This window comes from Piliocolobus tephrosceles, chromosome 17 (genome assembly GCF_002776525.5).
Source record: "Piliocolobus tephrosceles isolate RC106 chromosome 17, ASM277652v3, whole genome shotgun sequence".
Taxonomy (NCBI): Eukaryota; Metazoa; Chordata; class Mammalia; order Primates; family Cercopithecidae; genus Piliocolobus; species Piliocolobus tephrosceles.
The window spans coordinates 1,840,419-1,865,419 of NC_045450.1; the positions used below are offsets into that span (position 1 = coordinate 1,840,419).

Below are 25,001 nucleotides of genomic sequence, written 5' to 3' on the forward strand. Positions count from 1 at the left end.
CTCAGGGAGAGGGGGTGGGGGAGACCACAGTGGGACCAGGGAGAAAGGGCAGTGCCCGCAGCCTGGGTACCTGCTGGGGACGAAGAGTTTGTGTCCCCACTGAGCTCAGACGCGGAGACCCAATGGGGCCTTTGGGAGGTGACTGGGATGAGGTGAGGTCAGGAGCGGGGGAGCCCTCAGGAATGGGGTTAATGCCCCTATAACAAGGACCTCGAGAGACCCCTCCACCTCCCACGACGTGAGGACACAGGCAGAAGCAGGAGTCTGCACCCAGAAGCGGCCCCCGTGGAGCCCGATCCTCCCAGCCCTGCCCTGGCATGTCCACCACGTCCTCAGAATTTTTGTCACAGCCCCAGCAGACTAAGACGCCCTCCCAAGCCTGCCCTGGGGGGTCCCCTTCCTTCCACCCCAACACCCCATTTCCCGCTTGGAGCTTGTTCCACTCTCTGCCCGAGTCAGACTTCAGCCCTCAAACCTATGACACACGTGTGACCATGAGCCACTAGCTGTGCCAGCCTGGGGGACTCCGGGGTGACGGAAGGGTGGGTCTCAGTCAGATGCTGTCCCCACACCGTACCATGAGGAGGGCCCTCGGCCCTGAACTTCAGGCTGGGTCTCCAAGGGTGCTGGCGGCCGCAGCGTGTAATGTCAGGGCCGGGGCTGAGGCCCGGGCAGCAGGGGACCCGGCCCTGGAGGGGATCGGCCCCAGGGGTGGCCTGGGGAATGGCAGCGCCTGCTGGAGTCAAACTCCATCCAGCCTGTGTCACTTAGAATTCCAAGTGTCGGAGAGTCGTACACGTCAGTGCACGACTTCGTACACGTCAGTGGAATGACCAACAGGGTCGCCTGGGACAGACGCCTGGAGTGGCAGCCTCTGAAGTCACAGTGGCCTTTGGGGTCCAGTGTAGGGTTCAGAGAAGGTGTGGAGGGCCTGAGGGAAGCTCTGTGGGGAGGGAGTGAGGCCGCCCAGGCCTCCCACAGCGCTTCCTCCCAGCCTGGAGGACTCTGCCTGTCCCCAGGCAGCTCCCACCTAAGCCGAACCCACGCCACCCCATCCGTGGGACATGCTCACAGCAGCTGCAGAAGACGAACACTCAGCTTCCAGAAGGCCACACCATCCTCAGGGCGCCCTCCCCGTCCCCTGGGGTGAAGAGACTTGGGGGAAGGGCTGCAGGGAGGCAGGTGTAACTGCACGACAGAGGCCGCTCCCCTCCCAGCACCACGATTTTCTTGGCAGATAACTGAGCTTCAGGGTGCATCCCCTACTGGGCCACAGAGACTCTGTGCCCAGCCAGTCCCCGGACCCCCATCAGCCCACTGCTCACTGCTAGAGTGGCTGGTGCCGGGGCCTGTGCAGACTCAAAGCCGGCACCCCTTGGCTGGGGGGTCACCTGAGACCCAGACTCCTTCTTGGGGTCCCCACAGCAGCCCAGGCCCGTCACCTGTGAGCATGGTGGGAAGTACTGGCCCCAGGCCTTCCCAGCCCGACCACAGGCTACTGCCACGTCCACCCTGCAGAAACAGCCGGCAGTGGGGATCTATGAAGAGGCCCTGGAGCCGCCGAGAGCAGGAGCGGCCGACCCCACTCTGTGGCAACAGCCCTCCCAGACGCACGCCTGGCTGTCCGCACAGCTGGACCCGAGGGTGGGCAGGGAAGCTCTGAGACACTGCCGCTGTGCCTCGCCCCTGCCCCCCCGTGGGGGTGAGGCGCCCGTCGGGCACTAATTAGAGCTCCGAGCTCAGAACTGACAGTCAGGGCGGCTCTGGCACAAACATCTCTAACCACACAGCATCCCTAACCACACAGCATTTGTGTCTAATGGGTTGGGTTGAAATTCCCTAGGTCTAGAACCCAGCTGAGCCATTGTGCTAATTTGCAATGAGGTGGAAAGAGCAGAGCCTGCTAGACACGGCACGTCCCATGACTGGGCGATGGGAGTGGGAGGCACCTCCCTGAACGGGGCTGGGCCCCAAGGCCAGGTTCAGACGGACGAACCGGGGTCAGACTCCACGCTGTTGCAGAACCTGCACTGGGGGTCCGGGAAGGAGGAATGGCAGCCCAGGGTCTACCCAAGACGGGCAGGGGCCACTGGCACACGCCCCTCAACGCACCATCCCAAGCCCAGCCCAACTCACCCGCAGCCTGCAGCGCCCATCGCCCGCCCACCTCCCCAGCCTGGGAACACTCCTACGCAGCCCTCAAAACCCACTCCCAGGATCTTCCTCTAGGAAGGACACCTGGGCTACTCCTTCTCCCTAAGGCATTTGCAGAACAACTACTGTGTGTCAGGAACCGCTTCAGGTTCTCGGACATGAGACTAAACAGATGGGGCCAGCTGTCAGGACTGGGCGCAGCAATGGCGAAGGACAAGCTCGGGGCACGCCGGACAGACGGACCTAGAGTGAGCGGTGCTCAGGAGCTGGAGGCTACAGGGTGGAGCGGGAAGGGGTGCATCCGGCCCAGGCCAGGGCCCAGCAGCAGCAGCAAGGACACAGCACTGGAAAGTCCCGAGGGCCCCAGACCATGTCTCCTGTGAACCCCCTCAAAGCCCTGCCCCACAACCAGCCTGCATAATGCAAAACTACCAAAGGGACCTGCGGGAAGGTGAGTGGTCCTCCCGGGGCTCCCCAGAACCCAGCAGAGAACCCCACATGCAGGAAGGCTTCCCTTGGTGGCCACACCTACACACGGTAAGGCCTCACACCACAGGGAGGCTGTGGACATTAACCTGCCAGCAGCACTGACCTGCGCGCACAGCGGGGCCTGTCACGTGGGGCTGTGGGCGTTGACCTGGGCCTAGAATAGGCCTTTTAATCCAGGGAGCTGCCACCTATCTGGCCTCACAGTCCCTGCAGCTCTGAGACCTACCAACGAGCCACGGCCAGACCCGGCTGGTGGGGTGGAGGTGGTGGGGTGGAGGTGAGGGTGGGGGTAGGGGTAGGGGCCTCCCGCTGGCCCCCTGCCTACCCACCGCCAGCTGGCTGCAGACCTGGTCCCTGGGTAGCCTCGAGGCCAGGGCTGCGCCAACTCGGCCCTCCTGGCTCTCACCCGTGCCCGAATCGATCCACCGGCAACTCGATCCATTAAGTCAGATCGGAATTCTTGGAGGCCGGCAGGAAAAGGAAGGCTCTGTGAACTGTCTGAGTCATTTTTTTTTTAAACTAACAATGGGCGCCTCTCCTCTCCCAGCTGGGGGCTGGACACACGCTGTTCTGCTGTGTTCTGGAAGGTGCCTCTGCCCCTGCTTGGGGAGGGGCCCAGACAGCCCTGAGCATGGCAGGGGCTTCCCTTGGAGAGCCACGGCGACCCCATCCCTCCCTCCTTCCCTCCCTCCCTCCCCACGGCCACACCCCAGCTTCCACCCTGCAGAGTCCAGGCTGGGCCAGGTGGGCTGCACTGCCCGCAGCTGTTGAAAGCCTCATGCCAGCACCCCGAGATGGAGCCCCCCATCCTGGCAGCAATGGGCTCAACTGACGCTTGGCTGCTGTGAAATGGTAGTTACCTCCACGTACTGGGCTCTGGGGTCTAGCCCCACCAAGGGTGGGATCCAGGAGGAGCGAGAAGAAGGCACCTGGCCCGTGGCCGTGGGGTGGCTTTGAACCCAGGAGCCCCACAGGAGACTTCAGCCGGATGCCACGAGAGGGAGGAGCAAACTGAGGACGCCAAGAGCTCTGCCCTTCCTCGGGGACTCTCTGCTTCAGTCCCCTCATCTGAGAGACCATGGCTCTGTGGTGGGTCTCAGGGCTGCAGGGACTATGAGTCCAGCCAGGTGACGGCTCCCCGTATCAGGTGGTCAACTTCCACAGGCCTGCGTGATGCGAGGCCCTACTGTGCACGCAAGTCAATGCCCACAGCCCCATGTGACGTGAGGCCCCACCGTGTGCACAGGTCAACGCCCACAGTCTTTCAGAAGGAGCAGGGGAATTCTCGCGGGGTGAACCTGCTGGTTTAGACCAGTGGTTCTCAGTGTGGCAGCTGGGGAGCGCCCCCCCCTTCCCTCACCCCTCCTACGGGCGTCCCCGGACACTTCCACCAGGCCGGGCAGCAGACGGTCTTGCAAAACTGCAAAACACAGCCCCACGTCTCACTGAATTTTTAACGTTTTGAGAAATATAACCCTTTTCCATGAAAGAACACGTTATGTTAACACACAAAGGGCTTATTATTGTGGTTAAGTGACTTGGTAAATAATTTTTAAAATTTGCGCATATTAAATACTAAAACGGGAAACAGTGAGCGAGAGAAGCCTGTAGCAGAGGCTCTGGGCTTCGTCCGTCCACACCGGCGGGACGGGTCCCGAGGCCGGAGGCACAGCCGCTGTTCGGGAGGTTGGGGGGGAGCACACCTCGTCCCACACTCCGGAAGGACGTCCTCCCGCCCCGTGGCTCTGGCCACCTTTGTGCCTGCTGGGCCTCCCAGTGCCACCTGCTCAAACCCCTGCAAAGCTCCGCACCCCGTTCCTCCCTGCCTGGTCACCAGCGCCCTGTCATCCACGGTCCCTCTTCCAGCCTCGGCCTCTTGGGCACCTCCACCTTGCACCCGTCATCCGCTTAAACACGCTAGGACCTCCAACTTGCCCCACACCTCGACACCCCGATACCCGCAAGGACACTTGTGATCCCCAGGTCCATGGCCACACGGAGGGCTCCCCACGCCACGCCCAGGACAGGTCTGCGGTCCTGGGACTCCAGCCCCGCACCACCCTCCCTCCCAGACAGTACCCACCTGCAGGTCCCTGGTGTCCCTGGGGCGGGCTGCCAAGGACTGACAAGGCTTAGGGCCAGTGACTGCGGGAGTCCCCACGGGGCGGTACCAGCCCTGACCACAGCCCCTGCCCCGCCTCGGAGAAGCAAAGCTGTTGACTCCTCCCAGCCCACAGCCCTGGGCCTGGACCTGGACAGGAGCCCTGGGGGACACACAGGCAGCAGCAGCCCACTTCGCCCGTGGGTGCCCAGAGAGAAGAGTGCCCCAGCACACCCCATGCACCTCCCTGCCCCGCACCCATGTGGGCGGCTCTGCCCCTGTGGCTGCAGGAAGCCAGTTATGGGGAAGCAGCTGCTTTAATAATAAATCGTTTAATTAGGAAAGCCCGGAGCTCCTGCTGGGGTCCAGCCGTGTGGAGTGCAGACTACCCGCTGCTCCCATGCCTTGGGGTTCCCTCCTGAGCGGGTGATGTGCGTGACAACACACAGGTACATACGTGTCCTGCTGGGGACCCCACAGCCACCCCAGACGGAGGCGGGCCAGGCCCAGGGCAGGGTCAGGGCAGCCCCGCTGCCACCATCTGAGAGGGAAGGACGCCGGGGGGGCAGCCTAGGGATGGGGTAATGGGGGCTCAGACAGAGCCTAGAACATTGGGGACGGCACAGCCTTGCTCCCCCAGCATCCTTTCTACTCAACAGGGAAGGCCGAGGTGACGTACTGTGGGGGGTGCCCCACCCCCAACTCCCTGCCAAGCTCCAGGGGCGCTGCCAGGCGGGAAGGGCAGACTCGCCCTGGGCCAGCCGGATCGAGGCACACAGCCACCCTCGCCCCGACACCCACCGTGTGCCGCCCACCCCCTGTGGCCCGGGGCCCTGCCCACTCCAGCATCTTCCCGGTGACGTCCTGGCACCTACAGGCCGGCTTCAGACTTCAGCGAAGGCTGGCGGAGGCCCCAGGACCTTAAGCCGATCTGCTCTGACTCCACAGCGCCCGGCAGGGGGGCCCACGTGGGCCCCATGCCGCACTTGGACCCCAGCACCCGTCCTGGCGCCCGCCCGGCCTGTGAAGACGCCCACACCCATGGACACTGCTCCCCGCCTTGGGCTCTGCCCTGACCCTCTCGTCTGTGAGCGAGAAGAGCCCAGAACAGACGCCTCAGACCCAGTGGGCGCTCAGAGACGGAGCCGAGTTGGGGGTAGTGTCTGCCCAGCCTGGGAGGGTGGCGAGGTTGTAGACGGTGGAAGGCTGCCCAGAGCTCCAAGGACTCCAGCAGGGAGGGAGGGTGGTGGTCCCTGTGGGCTGAGGGACAGCCCAGGAGGCGGGAGGGACAGAGCCGGCCCCCAGGCAGCCTTGGCAAACTGGAAATGAGGGAACCCCACAGCTCCAAGCAACAAAAGCCACCTGAGGTTCCTCTGCTTTTCTGCGGCAGACAACGGACTTTACCGCCTGGAAAATAAAACCTACCCCGACCCCGTCTCCACTCAGACTTTGTTTCCAGAAGCTTCACGTCAGCCTCCCCCAGGCTCCAGGCTCTGTGGACTCTGTGGTCGGGGCCTGAGGCCAAAAAGTGGGCTGCGGGTGAGGGCCGGGCGTGGTGGCTCACACCTGTAATCCCAGCACTTTGGGAGGCTGAGACGGGCGGATCACAAGGTCAGGAGATCGAGACCATCCTGGCTAACACGGTGAAACCCCGTCTCTACTAAAAAATACAAAAAACGAGCCGAGTGAGGTGGCAGCGCCTGTAGTCCCAGCTACTCAGGAGGCTGAGGCAGGAGAATGGCGGGATCCCGGGAGGTCGAGCTTGCAGTGAGCTGAGATCACGCCACTGCACTCCAGCCTGGGGGACACAGCGAGACTCCGCCTCAAAAGAAAAAAAATGTGGGCTGCAGGGGTTTGCTCCAGGATCCCAGTAACTTTCTAAGGAAAGCCTGTCCCCAGGGTCAACCGCCCATCTGGGCCTTGTCCTCTTACCCGCCCGGGCTGCTGACAGTCCCAAAGCTCCATGACCCCCACGAGACGCCCAGACCGCACGGGAGGGCCCCACAGAGCAGGCTGCCTGAGAGACCTCCCCACAAGAAGGTGGTCCCGGGCAGCGCGCGGGTGAGCAGACAGCTGGGTAGGGTACGGGCTTCCAGGGCTCCCCAGACGGCACCCCAGGGGTGCGGGTGGAAATGTGCTAGGGGAGGGGAGGGGCTCAGCAGGGAAAAAGGCCTGGCTGTGGAGTGGGACAGGGAGCCAAGAGTGTGCAGGGAGAGGGAGGGAGGGGCTGTGGGTGCAGCGGGTAGGGGGAGAACTAGGGGGATGGTCTGCCCTGTCCTGGCACCCGACTGCACCTGTCCCCCTGGGGAGCAGAAGGTCCCCACACCAGGCACCCCGACCCTCCACATGGGAGCCGCTGAGCCAAGGAGACAGTGTGGGGCAGGCTCCTTGAACCCTGAGCCACGGGACCAGGGCCAGCACCCAAAACAAAAAGAAAGCCTGCACGGCCCACAGGAAAGAGGGTGCGGCAGGGAGCTGCCCCACCATGACCTCGTCTCCTGGCCCCTTCCTGCTGCACACGGGGGCCCCGACAAAGCCCAGCACCCCCACCCCGAAACCCGTCCAGATGGTGGGGGCACGAGGAGGGCTCCGCAAACTCGGGCGGCATGAAAATCAGGAGCCAACCAGGCCCCACAGATCACTCGTGCAGGAGACAAACGTGTTCCCTGATTGAAGTTGGAAAACCTGAAAACCCCAAGGCTGACGGCCCCTGGGCTTGTGGGGGGCTGGAGGCCGGAGTGGGGGGGCGTGTTTTTCGCTGTTCACGACCCATCCCCTCCCGTCCACCCCCTCCCCTCCCCTCCCCCGCCTCCGTGTCTCTCCGAGTTTCTTTTACGGTAAACCAGGCCGACAGCTGCGTCTGCCCAGCGCTGCCCCGGATTCCTCGGGCCCTGTCCCGCTGGCTCCGCCCCAAGAGCCCTGCTGCCCGATGGCCATGGCCAAGGTGCGACCTCAGCTCCCGTCCCAGAGAAAGGCCCGAAGGCGTGGGGAGGGTCCTGCCCCTCACAAAGAAGGTTCTGCGGTGGGAGCAGGGCGGGCTGGGTCTGGGTAGCCCTGCAGTTGAGACACAGCCGGACGGGCTGGGGTCAGGGTGCAGAGGTCAGGCCCCTCCTCCGGCACACCCACGGCAGACCCCGCAGCCCCCAGCGGCTGGGAGCTCGCTGTAAGCCGGGAGGCCGCCCTGGAGAGGCGAGGGGGGAGGGGGGTTCAGCCCACGCTGTCTCTTCCCACCAGGACTTGAGCCCTGCACATAAACAGTCTAAATTAGGAATTAAAACATCCTTGATCCTGACCCGTGGGCAGGCCATATTTCAAATGCTCAGAAAAACACCCCAGCCGCCCAGCTCCAAACCTCTGAGCTTCCCAACATGACTGCAGTGCTGGGTGGCCGCACACGCCCATGTCCAGCCTCACGGGGAGCCAGTCCTGGGCTCTGGATGGGCCCCGCTCACCCTGGCGCCTGGGGACCAGGCCCGGGAGGCAGACGGATACATGCCCCTGGGAACCAGCACTGGCCGGCCTGAAGCCCCCAGAGCCACAGTGGTGTCAGCTGCCCCCACCGGCCTGTGGCCGACCCCGAGGAGTGGGCTGGGGCCTCCCTGATCTCTGCGGAAAGCACCAGGACCCCGGGAGCCGGCTGATGGGCGGAGGCGAAACCACGGCCCACACAGCTCTGAAGAGTCTCTCGGCGGGAGAGGCCGGAGCATGGGGCCGCTGCCCATGGGGAACTCGAGACGCGCACTGTGCCCGCCAAGTTCTGCTGCTGCTGCTTGGGGAAAGTCGCGGGGGCCACGGGCACGCTGGCGAGGACCAAGGCGAATGCCCGTGCCACCCTCTCGGGGCCCACCCACCAGCCCAGCCCACAATGCCCATGATAGAAGGTGGGAGGGCAGGTCGGGGGCTCTGGCCAGCCAGGCATCACCTGATGCCAGCCCTTCACCAAGTGCCGTCTGGGGCAGGAAGACTCGGCCACCGGCCACAGTGCCGCCCACATGAACACAGAGGTAAAGGAAACCCGTCCATGTCCACATTCGGGGCTATGACCCCCAGCAAGCCCCAACCCCACTCTCACCCCACCGCAGGAAGACCGGCCGCTGCCAGGCACGCTCTGGCATGCACACCCAGCGTTCTGTTATCTGGAATGGTCCAGAACCTTCCCTCCCTCCATCTCCTGCTGCTGAGGCTGTGAGCTTACGGAGCACTCAAGCCCACGCACTTGGAACCCTGACAGAGAAAACCCCAAGACTCCTGCCCAGACGGGCAGGGGCGTCCCCAGCCCACCTCCTAGAGGCTCATGGGCCAGGGTATTTCAGAGACGGTCACCCCCTGCGGCCCCTAAAGTGACAAGCAGGCTGAGGAGGAGGGAGTGCCCGATGCAGACACACTCATCCCTCCTCGGGCCTCTGGCTCCAGGGGAGGCCTGGAGGGCAAGGCTGGGGTGGGAAGTGCCACGATCCCCCTAGAGCAAGGCACCCAGAGTGGGGCATGGCGCCCTGGGACTCTGGAAGGGTCTAGAGGGCAATGAGTGGGTACCCAGCAGGCTCCTGACGCAGGGCCAACTCAGCGGGCACGATGCATGAGGGGCTCGGGGGCACTGAGGACCACCAGACACACTGGGCCGTCGCCCTCCCTATCTCGACCCCACCTGCCACCACCTCCAGGGAGCCCTCCCTGCCTGCAGGGTGCATCTCCCTAGCACTCTGGGGTGACCTGGGCACCTGGCAGGGCAGCTGGAGGGTCCCCCAGAGCAGCCCACGCAGGAGCCACAATCACAAGTCCAGCAGCCTCCCCACATCATTGGCCTCATCCTGGAACCACGCCCCAGGGTGGGTGGTCGGACTGCATGGACTCCACCAGCTTCAGACCTTCCTGCTTCGAGAGCTGCAGGCCTCAGACGTCCAGGCCCTGGAAAGGAGGAGACGGGGGTAGCTGGATGGCCAGCGTCCAAACAGACGGGACATGGTGGGCTCATCGGGGTGAGCTGGGCAGAGACTGTCACCGGAGGGGGTCCCACATGAACCACCCCAACTGGAGGGGTCGGGGGCACCAGAGGCCGCCCTGGTCTCCCAACACCATGCCCCAGGGGAATTCTGGTTCACCTCTCGGGGTACAGGCACCCCCTCCGAAAACATCTCTGGCCCAGGCACAGCGGCTCCTTACAAAATGTCCCCCAATTCGAAGGTCTAAGGCAGGCAGAGGCGTGGACGCCAGGCCTTCGGGACAAGCGGCCACCTCCAGGCAGCCCCAGGCAACAGGCCTGGCTCCAAACGCCCCACATGCTTTGGGGAGTGAATGCTTACAGGGCACTTGCAGCCATGGGCAGCCTGGGCCCCGTGGACGGATGGCCAGGCCACGCCCCAACTTTGCAGATGCACTTTCTAAGCACACGCCAGCACCACGGCTCCAGGTGTCCTGTTTCCTGTGTCTCAGTGTGTCCCTGGAGGACGGGGTGGGCTCCTTTCAGGGAGCAAGGGAGGGGTCTCGGGGTCTCTAGCCGGGAGCTGGCTTGCATGGGCCAAACCGCTTTATGTAACACAGGCCGGGCCGGTCAACCAGGAGCAGCTGGAGATTAGTGACAGGCGTTGCCACGGCAACCCCATTAGTGGCACTGCCGCGGTGAGGAGCGCGGCTCCAGCCTTCCCAGGCTCGGCAAAGGTAACAGGAAACCCCCGAGATTCATTAGCAACAGGTTCCCATGGCAACCGCACCAAGCTCATTAATAATTTTTTTTTTTTTTTATTCCAAGTGTGGGTGTTAAAATTCTCCAGAGGACGGATGGAGGGATGGATGCCGTGCAAACACACGCGGCAGATTCTCCCACCCGCGGCCCGGGCGCCACCCCGCCCGCCCCGTGCCGGTATCGCCCCCGCACCCCCGTGCGTCAGGACTCCAAGGTTCCTGACATTCGTGGGGCAGTGGGCGAGCTCCGCCCACCGGGACAGGCTGTGGACAGGAGGCCCAAACGCCACAGGCCCCCCGCAAAGACCCCGTTTCATCCCCACTGGGCAGGTCAGGGGCTGCCGCTTCCTGATGGGAGATGCCCCAAAGGGTTGGTGAGGAAAGGAAGGGCCATGTCCGCTGCCCACAGCCCTGGACGCAGGCTGGGTGTCACGGCTGCAGAAGCACCGCTCAGGGACCCCAGAGCTGGGGGTGACAGGTGGGTCAACAGGAGGGCACCGCTTTGGCAAACAGCCTGGCCATTCCTCCGAGGACTCAACACCATTCCCGCCTGACCCAGCAATTCCGCTCCCAGATTTATGTCCAAGAGATGTGAAGCCAGAGTTTCCCCAGAACCTGGAACAGGGACGTCCCGGCAGTGCCATGAACAGCAAAGAGTGAAACGGCCCAGACATCCACCAGTGGTGAAGAGATAAACACTGCAGCCCGTCTACATAAGCGCACATCTAACTGCGGAAAGGTCAGCGCTCTGCCGCTGTGGCGAGGATGGACAACCAGCCTGCACGACGCTCACGAGATGCCGGCACAGGAGCCACACCGCGTGGGATTCCACATACAGAAAACGTCCAGAACAGGCCAACCTTGGAGACGGAAAAGGCCGGCGGGAGACGCCGAGACAGCTCACTGCAGGGTTTCCTCTCGGGCGAGGAAAGCCTTCTGAAACCCATCGCTGCTGGGGCTGTGCCACCCCGAGGATACAGGAAGAACGACCGAATTGGACCCTTTACCGGCGAGTTAGGTGGTGGATAAATTACCTCTCAATACAACAGGAACGAGTGGGTGCTGGGCCAGCCGGAGGGCCCTCTAGCCTCAGCCTCCTCCTCGGCAGGGCTGAGAGGAAGGCAGGGGTCGGGATCCGGGCACCGTTACTTGGCCCTGAAGCCACGGAGCTGAGCAGGGTCTGAGCCACAGGGAGCCCCTGTCTCCCACTCCCCACGCAGAGGAATGGAGCAGCCAGCGAAGACCCTACTCCGGACGCAAAGGACTCCCTCGTGGACACTCTGCCTGCCCCCGGGGGCAAGAGGCACCCTCACCCCAACACCCACTGTCCTCTCAGGCCTGCCTGCCCCTTCCCTAGGCCTCACCCTCCTCCGAGTCCGAGTGAGAAAACACAAACAAGAAATCTCAGCATCAGCTCTCAGAGTCACCCAGCTCCAACTCACAAACGGGAACGCGTCCCCTACGGCACCAGCAGCATGAGGAGGACTGAGAAGGGGCCTCAGCCCAGAAAGAGGCACCACAATGACAAGACGCACGGGCCGGCGTGCCCGCCACTCTTGCCCCACACGGCCGGGCCAGGCCCCAGACACCACCCGAGCAGGGGCCACAGGACCCACCCACCCTTCTCCCCAGGGGAGCAGGGGAACCAGCTCCCAGCCCCGGATCTTCTGGAGAGGAAGGAAATCCCGGGCTGGTGGGTGAGCCACCTGCACCGCAGCTGGGGCGGGGGTGGGAGGCAGCCCCTCTACAGCCTCAGGAGAGGTGTCCCAGCGTGCAGTCACCTGGCAACAGCCTTGGGGGGACAGGCGGGGAAAAGGGAGGGCGCCTCAGCTCTGGACTGCCTTGTGCTGCCTGAAGCCCCTTGTCTGGATGCACCGGAGCCCAGGTGGGGGTAGCCCAGGCGCTTCTCTCTCCACCCGGCTGTGAGTGCGCTGGACGGGGGCTCGGCCCATGCGGCCGAGCGGCTCCCTGAGACCATCAGCCTCATCCTCCTCATGTGAGTGACCCAGATTTACACGGAAGGTTAGAAAACAAGGCCGGGCGCGGTGGCTCAAGCCTGTAATCCCAGCACTTTGGGAGGCCGAGACGGGTGGATCACGAGGTCAGGAGTTCGAGACCATCCTGGCTAACACGGTGAAACCCCGTCTCTACTAAAAATACAAAAAACTAGCCGGGCGAGGTGGCGGCGCCTGTAGTCCCAGCTACTCAGGAGGCTGAGGCAGGAGAATGGTGTAAACCCGGGAGGCGGAGCTTGCAGTGAGCTGAGATCCGGCCACTGCACTCCAGCCTGGGCGACAGAGCGAGACTCCGCCTCAAAAAAGAAAAAAAGAAAACAAAAGCTCTGTGCCGTCACGAGTGTGTGGCCCGGGAGGACCGGCAGGCCTGGCTTTCAAACACACCAACTGTGGTCGGGGTCTGCTGCCTCTGAGCCTTTGCCCCCAGGCCCGCTGGAGCCATTCCTGTGACGCTACATCTGGCTTCCAGAATGTTCCTCCAATGGGACCTGTGCCTCATGCGATCCCTGCTCTTCCCCCCATCTCCCCAGCAACTGTGCCACAGTCATCTGCCAGTGCCTGCCGCATCCCCACCCACTTCCGGGCCCCAGACACGCCAGCACTTTCTCTGCTCCTCCTGCCCCATCAGCCCCCTCCTTGCCCGGTCAGGTCAGTGCCACTGTTTCTGCCCCCGCACGTGTGTCCTTCACGCCCCAGAACCCCACGGAGCCAAACTGCCCTGAGGTCAGCCCATGCTGGACCAAGGGGGCCCGCCTGCTGCACCCAAGGAAAAAAACACATCTGCCAAGCCAGGGACCAGCAAAAGGGGTGACTCGACCCACCCCCCAAAACCCAAACGGGGCCACGGGCTCACCCACACCTCCTCCAGACCCCAGGGCTGTGAAGAGCCACCCTCCACCCCGACCAGCATATCCTGAGCCCGGTCAGTGAGGGCAGCGCCACCAGACCCCAGCTCCACCAACAGGACCTCACGAGCCCCTCTGCGGGGCTTGAGGACCGAGGTCTCACAGGAGGGAGATCCAAAGGGTCTCTGACGGACCGGCCTCACTCCCAGGTTTTAACTGTGCCCCATTCTGTACAGCCATGAGCCTGGTGTAGCCGCACTCGGCACTGCCAGGCGTCCAAATCGCCCGTGCTCAGCAGACCCACACCGCAGGCCACTGCCCACCCGATGGCCACTTAGCGGCCACCTCCATTATCAGGCTGAAAAAAGAGTACGAGGCCCGGCGTGGCGGCTCACAACTGTAATCCCAGCACCCGAGGAAGTTGAGACATAAGAGTCGTTTGAACATGTGAGATCGAGGCTGCAGTGAGGTGTGACTGCACCACCACGCTCAGCCTGGGGGACAGAGTGAGACCTTGTACCAAAAACGTAAAGAAGAAACAACACGTACAGGACATGGCTCACTGGATCTGAGGCTTCGGGCACCCCTGGGGGCCTTGGACCATACCCCTGCAGCTAAGGACGCTGCCGCCCGTCTCCAACACTGCAGGGACGCCCCTCACCCTGAAACATTCTCACTCACCTGAAACCCAAATGTAACTGAATGGGCATCCTGGATTTTCTGTCAGGGACTCAGGCCCAGGGCCCTTGCTTGTGTGGCTTCCATGGGAGGCAGACGTGCCTCCACGCCCGTGCGGGCCTCCATACCCAGCCAGCGGCCACGCAGCCTCACACCCCAGCGGCACGTCAGGCCGCGCCCACTGGCTGCTCCTTGGCTGGGGCAGGGGCAGCTGAACCAGACACGGCCTCTCCCCTTCTCACTCACCAAGAAGCTGAGCCACTGAGTCACCGGCAGGAGGGTCCTCAGACCTGGCCCTTGAGGTGGCTGCCACACAGCCCAACTTCTCATTGCAATGACCAGGCTTCTCAGGGAGAGGCGGCGGCGTCCCCGGGCCTCTCACCCCAGCACCTGCAGGAGGCCACCCAAGCGTGAGGTCAGCACTGGCACGAGAGCCCGTGGCCCAGTGGGCTTGGGCGAGCGTCGTCCCAGCTACCAGCCAAGGCAGTAACCTGAGCCATCCTCAGAGACAGTGGCCAGCTTCCCCCAGCAGCCCGGGACAAGTTCCCATCCATTTTAATGAGGCGCTAACGCAGGCTGACTCATCAGACCACAGCCAGGGCTGGCGGCTGCCTGCAAAGGCCAGGGCAGGGACTGTGTGTGTGGCTCTGAGAGACACCCTCGCCCCTCCACACCTTCCCGGCAGGCCATGGCCACTCTCTCGGCATCTGGACGTGGGTTTCCCCCCTGTGACAGGCTGGGCTGTGTGTGGCTGGAGCTTCAGAGGGGCTGGGCACAGGCCGGCTGCTCCCTGGACAATCCCAGGCCAGACCAGCACCCCCTTCCAAGAGCACGAGGCGCGTGAGGAGACTCGTAGTTGCACACCATGCCCCAGTGCCTGCCTCCCAGGCCCTGCTCCACCTGGACCCCACTCAACATCCCTGATGCTCACCTGGCCCTACTGGGCTGAAGCCACCCTCGCCGCCCTGCAGACGGGCACCAGGGCGCGGTCTCGAGCCTCAAGGTCCATGGCAGAGCTGGTGGAGGTGGCTGTGGCCTCCCAGAAAGAGGGTCAGTTCCCCCAGGGCAGACTGGCCCACACCTACCCCTTTCTGCACCTGCCCAGAACAGAGAGGCTGAGTGACAAGTGAGGAACACACAGCTCACACACAGTCAGATGAGCCCAAGGTCCAGGGAGGCAGGAGCACCGGCCACTGTGCCCCCACAGCCTTTGTGGCTGGAGCCAAAGATAGCTCCGCGTGGCCACAGGGACAGGCACCCATGGAGTGGCTGTGAAAAGAGGTGCTCCAGGGGCCATAGGCCACTGACCACTGCTCGCCCACCTGGCCACAGCTGTTTCCAGCCACCTAGGACCACCCCACCCCTGCTCATACCCCCTCGGCCTTCACGCCACAGCCCTGGCGGACGGTCCCTGAGCTTGGACGCGGCCCTCCCGGCGTCAGTGGGCCCGGGTCTCATCCATCTTGTTCCCCGCTCACCAGAGCCAAGCGCGGCCCCCCAGACCCCTTCACAGGGTCCCAAGACGCTCGGCTCCTCCTAGACGGAACCCCCTACTGCAGGTGTCCACAGGAACCGGCCGTGCGGGGCAGCTTCTAACCAGGGCACAGACACACAAGCTCAACACCAGCCCCCGCGCTGACCGAGGCTCCGAATGACCCACTTCAGGGCCGAGCACCCTCTCTCCGGGGGCTGCTCCGCATCGCAGGAACCTGACACGGTGGGCGACCAATTGCAATTTATCTTGAAAAGGGCTGACTCCTGTTACTGCGTCAAGCATGTCCTGCTCACGGGCCATTTTTCTCCCTCCGGTGGGGGAGGGGGCCGCAGGTGAGGCAGGGAAGGGGCCAAGCAGGTGCTGGGAGCCTCCCTGGACACCTGCACCCCTGCTCGCAGCTGTGAGGGCGGATGGGGGCATCCTGGCTGCGGGCAGCTGTAACAGAGTGCCACAGGCAGCGACCTCAGACAGCAACGGCCTCTTGGGGCTCTGGAGGCCGGAGGCGCAGGGTGAGGGGTCATGCGGCCGACAGGATCCCATTTCACAGATGAGAAAACCAACGGCCAGGAGGTGACAGGACCCCGACAGGGTCCGGAGCAGGGGCCTCGGTGCCCACCTCTGCCAGCCCACTGCGGACTTCACGGGACACAGCCTGGCCCACCGCAATGGCTCTGCTGCCTTGTAGAAAGATCTGCCCCGAGCCACCATTAATGCATCCGACCAGGCCTGCCCCACAGGCCCACCCTACAGGCAAGCTGCGGCGAGGGGACCCAGGAGGCCCAGGGGCTGCTCAGAGATGGGGACAGGGCTGGCATGGGGCCTGGCCAGGGGTCTGTCCCCCATCAGCCACCACACTGGCCACTCACTGACTGGACGGGACCGACAGCCTCTCCCCCAGGACCGCATCTGGCCCCTTCTGCCACCCGGCCTGCTGGGAGCCTCACTCCATCAGTGACCGAGATGGCAGACCAAGGTGGTGTGACAGGGAAACTGAGGCGCATGTGGCGGCACTGCCCAGGCTAGCAGGGGTTGCTAACTCCCCTCCTGTGGCCAGGGAGACCCCAGAATCCCAAGAGGCTCCATCCAACTGAGGCTGAGTCTTTAACGTCCAGGGCTACTAAAGACCACCTTGTCCAAAAGGACTCAGGATGACCCCACCTCAGTCCTCAGGCCAGTGAGGGGCCTAGTGACGGCCACCAGGTGCAGACAGCTGCGGAGGGGACAAGGGACGAGAACACAGGGCAGCCTGGGGGTCAACAGAGGCACGGGCTCCCTGAGCGGGACTCCAAGCCCTCCCCCTGGCCCCGACCCCACCTGGAGCCTGCCCTCAGGGGCAGGCAGAACCCAGGTGGGACACATGGGACAGACCATGTGACCAGGAGGCCCCCACCCCGGCTGAGCACACCCCTGCAAAGGCCCAGGGTCTTGGATGTGGTCTATGCCCACCGCACTCCAGGCACTTTCTCTGCTATCCAAGACCATTCTGTACCCAGATCCCTGGCCTTGCCCCCACCTCTGCCACCGGCTCAGTGACGGCATTCATTAACGCCAACATCCTGCGTCACCTAACGGTCCATCCACAAGGGAACAGCTTTGCTCCCATCAGTCGCCAACGGCAGAAGCACCCACAGCACCAGCAGCCCAGGGTCACACGAGTCCAGCGGGGCCAGCTGAGGCTGAGGTCTCGCCCAAGGCCTTTTCTGCGGGAGCCAGGTCCGCAGACATCAAAGCAGGGCTGGGGGTGCACCTGCGTCAGGTCTACACCCCCTGGGGGTCAGAGGGGCCTCTTCACCCTGAGGCAGCGTGGGGGCCTCCGGGTCCTCTCCGTGCCAGCCCTGCTCTCAACTTGGGCAAAGAGCCCAGGGCTGCACCGAGGCTGGGTGGGGGCCGCATTGGGCTAACGCCTTGGTCCTCGCCGGCCACACACCTGAGGATAGGGTGCTCTGGCCTCCCGGGTCGATGCTGCACTGGGCCTCCAAACGCAGGCGGCGGCCACACCTACCCAAGGCGCTCTCTGCCCACAGCTCCCGCTCCCGGCAAGCACCCAGGCGGCAGCCAGAGGACAAAGGAAGCCTCACTGAGCACATTCATCAACCCTCCGGCTCATCAAACCCCGGGGCGCTCACACCCCGCCAACAGCCCGCTTCTCCCGTCAGCCTGGGCCCACCTCCGCCCCGCAAGGAGCGTGCGTGGAGGCCAGGGACACCAGCGGCCACGTGGCGGCACACCCCCTGCACCATGGCAAGCTGCTACTCGGTCCCCATCTGTCATCCTCGGCGGGCACAGCGCTCTGGGGACGGTGCCCGGACCTGCTGCCAGCTCTCCTGAGCTGGGCAGGGGCTGAGAGCCAGCAGAGCTCCTTCCCCGAGCCCCACCCCCACCATCTCTGACCAAGGCGGGGCCGTACATCACCACTCAGGGCGCGACCGGCTGATTTCACCCCTTGTTTCTGCCCAGGGTGAGCGGCTGGGCTTTCATCTCCAGCCTGGAAATTCAACCCGGGCCTGCGCGACGTAGAGTTGTTCCAAGTTACGCCAACATGAACCACTGAGGAGAGGAAAGACTCCTCTTCCGTGCCAGGGACGGGAATGCCCACTCGCGAGGGCGGGCAGGGACGGTCCCCGCCCTTCCCACAGCGGGCTCAGCACAGGCGGCTGGACGGACGGCCTGGCCGACATCTGCATAAACAAAGGTAACGCGTTCCTCGCCTGACCTTGACTGTGTGACCGCGGCCTGGACTCAGCCGGCAGAGCTGCCGTGGATCCATCCCCGGACCGGAGTGTTTGACAGGCCGGTCCCTCCCCCGCATTCCTCCGGCCCTGACCCTGGAACGGGACGTCTCTTCTGCAGCTCCGGGGGCCAGGCCTGGTGGGGCCACATCGCCCTCGGCTCTCAGCCCTCGGGGGAGGTGAGGGGAGCACGCACAACCACCCCTGAGCGCTCCACCGGGCCAGGGAGGGCGCCCGCAGCCAGCCCCAGCCAGAATGAAGTTCGGGTGCTCGGAGTGGGATGCCCACAAGCCCGAGAGCCTCCTTTAGGGGCTGGCAGCAGCCATGCCCTCTAGGTCTGAGGGTGTGGGACACAAGCGCTCCCCACTCCCAGCCTCTGTCCCTGCGCGGCCCTCACCTGCCCTTCCAGCCTTGTCTCTCGCCTCGACTTCCCGCTAAGCCTGGCCCCAGGCCTGCCCTCCCTAAGGAGCAGGTGCGACGCCAGCTAGAGGCAGAGCTGAGCCCTGGGCCCCCAAGCCAGCCCACCTGCTGGTCCCCACCCCCACTCTGCCTCCTCACAGCCCACAGGCTCCCGGGGGCAGGCTCGGGGCCCAGGTCATCACGCTGGTGTGCCACCACCACGCGCCCAGATCTCCTCCCCACGGCCCGCCGTGCTCCTTGACCCCCTCTCATCTGCTGTACAGACACCCCCCACCACAGGGCCTGCAGTGTCCCCCTGCCTGGACACTCTTCCCTCGGCACGCCCCATCCAGGTCTCAGTCCGAACGCCTCCTCCCACACAGGCTCCTGGGCCCCCTGGGCTCACGGAGTCTGTCCCTGTCTGGCCCACCCCACCATCCGAGCGGCCCCTGCCTGCCCTGCTCACAGGGTTCAGGCCAGCCTCACTCTGCCCCAGGATACAGACACCCGTGCACTCTGTGGGGGCCTGACCATGAGACGTTTGCCAAGGCGTTCAGAGGCTGTCCCCACTCTGCACCGCTCCCCACGTCCCCCCGCCAGGGGCTGAAGGCCGCGCTGAGGGACTCCCTCCACCCTGAAGTGCCCCAGGCGGGCGAACAGGGGCCCTGAGATCAGTCAACGCCAAGGGTGATCCCAGTGATGAAGAGTCCGGGCACCAGAAGGACAGTGAAAGCCGAGACCCCTGCCTGGTCCCGGGGGTGCGGGTTGAGTGGGGGCCTTAGGGACGGGGGGTGCGGCAGGGCAGGAGTGGTTCAGGAACCAGAGCTCCCGGCAAACTTGTCCCCAGGAGCACCAAGGTCACATCCCCACCAGCCCCGGCTGCGGAAGCAGGTCTGGGAGGCCCACGGTCCCTGCCAGGGCCTGGCCTGCTCTGGGCCGCATCTCCTCACTCCTCCTCAGTGGGGCCTGAGTCCTGAGTCCAGGGGGTAGCCCCGACCCGGAGGGTGAGCTCAGCCTGCTGGCGCCACGCCCACTTCCTGGCGGGAACAAGATGCCGTCCCAAGGGGCGTGTGGCCCCGACGCTTCCGCGAACGGGAGGGAACGACCCCAACAGGCGCTCGGCAGACCCCTACCCTGCCATCATCCCCAGGGGCCTCTTCTCACCACCCCGGGAAGGATGAGCTGCCCCCACGGCTCCCCCAGCTCTCGGTGGGTGGGAAAGCCCCTCCCCCTGAGCCCTGCAACGCTCCCGTCTCAGCCCCATCTGTGTCTCTGCTTCCTTACAGGATCGGCCGTGGGGGTGGGGAGGCAGCCTCTCCCACCCTACACTAGCCCAGGAGCCAGGGACACATCCAGCCGCGTCGTGGGCAGGCCGTAGGGCTCGGTGGGAACCCACCCCTACCCCAGGAACACTGCGATGCCAGTCGGTGGCTTCAGAGACTAACAGACCCATTCCTGCAACTCTCCTTCCTGTCAGAACGCGGGCAAGGACGCCAGGGCCAAGGGACGGGCGGCCCAGGGTCCCCGGGAGACACTGCGCCCTAGCACGGCCAAGAGAAGCCAGGCCATGGGTGGGACGCAACCACCAAGTTCACGCCCTGGTCCACCCAGGCAGGAGGGACTTCTGGTCTGTGACGGAGCCTCTGCTGAGCCCCACCCTCCCGAGAGACCCTAGCTCGGAGCTCAGGCCCAGGGGTCACGGGACGGTTCTGGGGCCTCCTGGGCCTGTGACTTCCGACCACTGAGGCAGCCCCTCTGAGACCAGCTCAGGTATCCAGACGCTGCTGAGACACAGTATTCAAGAGGGTACCACGATGCAAGGTCAGTAGGGGACGACTAGCTCCGTCCTGCCCACGCAGGGCCTGCGGGGCACGTGGAGCCCAGGGAGGCAGGTGTAGGCGGGACGGGCCCTTTCCAGACGGGTGCCCTCTCGCACTCCCGGGGGACGCCCGTGGAGCAGCGGGATAGCCCAAGCGCCGAGTGTTCAGAGATGCCGCGAAGGGCTGTCTCAGGCTCCTGCAGCCCATCCCCACCCGGGCAGGGCTGTGCCAAGCACGTGGCCCTCAGAGCCAAGATGGGCTCACCCAGCTCTGCCCTTCAACATCCTGATGACCTTGATATATCCTTCCCCATCTCAGAGCTCCGTGACACGGGGTGTTTGGAGCCTGGGCCCTAGGAGACGCCTCCCAGAGGGTCCTGCCATCCCCAAGTCCCCCAAGCACCCCTTGGTCACCTTCTGGTCCCTACACACCCACAGCCCGCCTCCCTCGCTCTCGCAGGGACTGAGGCAGGGTCCCCCTTCCTGGCCTCCAAGCATTCCCGGGGGCCCCACCCCGCCCCGCCCCGCCCGTGTGCCGGGACGGTGGCAGCTGTGTCGCAGGCGAACGCAGAGTCAGGAACCCTGGGAGCCCGGGCAGCACACAGCCCAGCCGGGCGACAACACACAGATCCCACCCACCTTCCTCTATAAATAAACCTGTGGAGGAGAAACAGCACTCGCCCCAAAAGTTCTAAGACAATTATATTTTTAAGAAACCAATCAATAAGGATCAAGGCCGTCCTCAGAGGCTCCTCTGCCTGCCTGGGATGGAGTCATCCTGGAGACAGAGCCGGCACGCACGTGTTCCCTGGTGCTGGATGTCCACCTGGGGGCTCCGGAAAGGTTCAGGGATAAATGTGGACCCTCCCCCAGGTTCCTGTGCTGACTGAACCCCGGCTCAGGCTGGGCCTGGCGGACAGCAGCTGGGACTCTGCCAAACCCCCGGGAGCACGGAGTCGCTTTACTGAGTGTGGGCTCCCTGAGCAAATCCGATTATCCCTCCCTCTCAAGTTCACCCTCTTCGGGAGGGGTGTGGGGCCCTGCGGAGGGGAGGCTGAGGCCCAGGAAGCACCCTCTTGCTACAAGACACGCCTCGGCCACACCAGCCACCCACCGCCCCTCCACCTCCTGCAAAGCCACCCCCTCCCAACTCCCAGGAATCTGAAGAGCTCTGGAAAGCCTCAGCCGTGGCCCACACGGGCTTCCCCAGCTCAGCCAATCTCCCACCTGTCCAGGCCTGCCAGCTTATTTTAGGTTCTCTCTGAGGCCAGGACACACGTCGTCACTCCAGGGCAGGCATCTGCTGGCGGTCACACCCACTGCCACGCAGCAGAGGACTCCACAAGCCCACTCCACCTGACCAATGGGCAGTTCCACGGGGCCAAGAACAAACCGAGCCTGGGGTCTCAGCTCCGCTTCCCACGTCTCCTGGAGTGGAGGGCACTGGGGACACCCCACGTCACTGGGTTTGGGGCTGGGAGGTGCTGGCGGTGAGGAGGGTGGGAGTCCTACCATGCTGCAGGCAGACCCAGTGCTCCAAGCCAGGGATGTCATTGAAGGACAGGAGGCCGACCACCCATCCCCTCCCGGCCCGGGGAGCCCTGGGAACACCAGCGATGGGGCACACTCTGCTCTTCCCAGACTGAAAGCACCACTCAGCCCGAGACCAGGACAGCGCCCGAGTCCTCCTCGGGCTACCAGAGCATCCTCCTGTCAGGTCATGAAGCCCACGAGGACAGCACCTCAGGATGCCCGGGGACAGGGCCTGGGTCACGCGATGCTGCCGGCCCCCAGCCCTCATCTCCCCTTGGAGGGCTCATTCCACCTGCGTGAGGCCACCCAGTCAACACCTTCCCTGCACACAGCAACGCAAACAACCTCCCTGGAAGCCCTGAGGAACAGCCAGCCCAGAACCCCAGGGCCAGGCTCTAAAACTCTCTCGGCCGAGAGAGGACAGAACAGCCAGGCCCGGGCTGTGAAGAGCGTCCAGGCCCTGCTTGGGAACGGGCAGCCAGACTCGGGGCTGTGAGGAGACTCCAGGCCCTGCTTGGTTCTTTCCCCTCTCTGGTCTGCACACGTTTGGAAACAAGGAACGCAGGCCTTGGCTCGGCGCCAGCCTCCCGTCCTAACACATGCAGTGCCTTCTAGCCCCTTCCCCACGGCCTGCCGACACCGCCGGACTGACCCCACACCCGGACACCTTCCACCAGAACAAAGGGGCATGGCCACCTCCCGCCTTAGTTCTAGAGGGGACAAACCTACAACTGCCCTTCAAGGCCAGGCCTGAAGCTCGGCTCCTGGGGACACTCACCTACCCGAAGACACCACCCTCGGGCGACGCAGGCCAACGCCACCAGGGCAGCGGGTGTGGGGCTCCGAGGCGGCCCTCTGGCCGGGGCCGGCTGCCCCTGGGACCACGGCGGCCTCCCTTTCCTCTACAAGCAGAGATGAGTCTGACTCACTCCATGTTTAGATTTGGGAAAGGAGAAACACGGGCTTTATGACTTTTTTCGTACTGATTCCTCTTTTATGTTTAATATTTGTACAGTTAAACACACAAAGTAGGGAAGTGTACACAGACCGCTCCTGCTGCCAGCCTGTCTCCTCACCTCGGATAGGGGACGTCTGCGGGCACGGTGTTAACCCTGCCCTAGGCCGCCCACCACCCATCCCCAAGCCCGGAGCAGCAGCCACAGCCTGGCCACCCCAACCGCCACCTCCCTGACACAAGCACCAGGCAAGGCCCTTCTCGGAGTGTGCGGAGACCCGCCCCTAAGGTCACCTGCCGGAGGGCCCCCTGGACCTCCACGTACATCCCAGAAATGCCACTGGCCCTGACTCAACTCTGTTCTGGAACCTTCGCTGTAAGTCTGTACCGCTCTCGCCAAGAGTAGAAGGGGCTGCGCCTTCCTCTCCAGCCAGGGAAGGGGCTGGGGAGAATGGACTACCCCTGGACAATGCCAGTTGCCTCCCTGCCCCCCACCCTTAAGCTGCGCATGACTTAAATCAGCCCCGCCACCGAGTTCAGCCAGAAAAAGCGAGTTCACAACCAACGTCACCGCCTCTCTCCATGGAAAAGGCCCTAGCAGCGCTCACAGGCCCCACGGGTCTCCCCACGCACTCGGAATCACCAGGCGCCAGCTGAAAACTTTGCACCCCTGACTCCAGCTCCTCTGGCCTCCCCCTCCCCCGCGAGGGGCCTGCCTCGGGCAGACGTTCAGACAGCCAGAGAGAAATTCCCGTCCTGGCCAACACTCTTGGGGGCGCAAAGAGTTACTCCCTCCCCGACTCCTCTCCCCGGCAAGCCCGCGGTGGCCTCGCCGTTTCGCTTCCACCTTCTCCGTCCGGAGCCGGCTCTGGGGAAGGGAGTCCGGAGGCGCCCCTTGGCCCCCCAAGCCCGCCACTCACGGAAGGAAGAACGCCGACCTCGCGCCCCTGCCCTGCACCCCCGCGCGCCTGGCCCACGCCAAGTCCCACCAACAGGGACGCGCGGGGGCGCACGCCGAGGGAGTCCCGCGCCCCGGACCCCCGCCCTCCCCACGCCCCCCGCCCCCCGCCGGCCGGGAAGGATATGGGTTGCAAACCAGCCGGAGACACCAGCTGCGCGGCCGCGTGGTCTGCCCGAGACAGAAGAAGACCGTGGCCGCCAGGGCCGGGTACGGGACGCGCTGCTCCTCGTCGGCGCCCAGCTCCGCGCCGCGCTCGGCCGCTGGGCTCTCGGGGGGCGACACGCCGGGCTCGGAACCCTGCTCCGCCTCGCCTCCCGGCGCCCCGGGGCTCTCCGGGGACGCCCCCACAGCCGCCGCAGGACCAGGGGGCGGCGCGCCCAGGGGCACCCGGACCTCATCGGCGGCCCGTGCGCCCTCGGTCATGGTGGCGGCCGGCAGCACCTGCGGAGGACAGGGGGTGACCCGAGGCCGGTGGCGACGCCCCCGCCCTGCCTCCCGCGGCGCGGAGCTGCGGGAACAGCCGCTGCGACCGGGATGTCTTTGTCTTTTCTTATTAGAGACAAACGCGCCCCCCGCCCCCGCCCGCCCCCTCCCTCCCTCCGGCGGCCCCACCCCCACCCCAGGGGCTCCCCGGCCGGCTCCGCGCAAGTTGACGAGGGTCCCAGGCGCACGTCCTCGCCGCGTCTCACCTCGCTCCGCTGGCCGGCGGCGTCCCCGCGGGCATTGCCCGGGCGGCGCGGTCACCGCGGACCCCGCTCGGCGCCCGGCCCCGGCCCCGAGCGCCTCCGCCCCCGGCCCGCGCCCCCAGCCCTCCCGGCTCCCGGCTGCGGCTTGACTCCGGCTCCGGCTTGCCCGGCGGAGGCGACGGCGGCGGCCCCGGCGCGGCGTGGAGGCCGCTGGGCGGACGGGTGAGGCCGGGGCTGGGGGCGCGGGGCTCGGGGCGCGGGCCGGGGGCCAGTGAGGCAGAGAGCGAGCCTCGAGCCCGTCCGCGCGCGGCGCAGGAAACTTCGGGCTGAGCGGCGAGGGGCGGGGCGGGGCGGGAAAGGGGCGGGGCCGTGGCGGGGGGGCGGGGCCGGGGGCGGGGCGGGCGGGGGTGCCGGGGATGATCCGCCCCTGGCCCGAGATGCGCGCTCCCGAGCGACCCCTCCC

The 25,001-nt window shown here is 65.1% G+C and overlaps 1 protein-coding gene across 1 annotated transcript in view; it reads right to left on the minus strand.

Annotated features, from left to right (window-relative positions):
* The window catches only part of CACNA1H (calcium voltage-gated channel subunit alpha1 H), a 66,663-nt gene extending 42,041 nt beyond the window's left edge, over positions 1-24,622 (minus strand). The window contains exons 1-2 of the mRNA XM_023189259.1: positions 24,542-24,622; positions 23,977-24,293 (exon numbers count right to left, since the gene is read on the minus strand). Coding sequence (XP_023045027.1) covers positions 23,977-24,275 — 299 coding nt within the window. The 5' untranslated portion in view covers positions 24,276-24,293; positions 24,542-24,622. The remainder of the gene's footprint in view (positions 1-23,976; positions 24,294-24,541) is intronic.
* Positions 24,623-25,001: the final 379 nt, after the last annotated feature.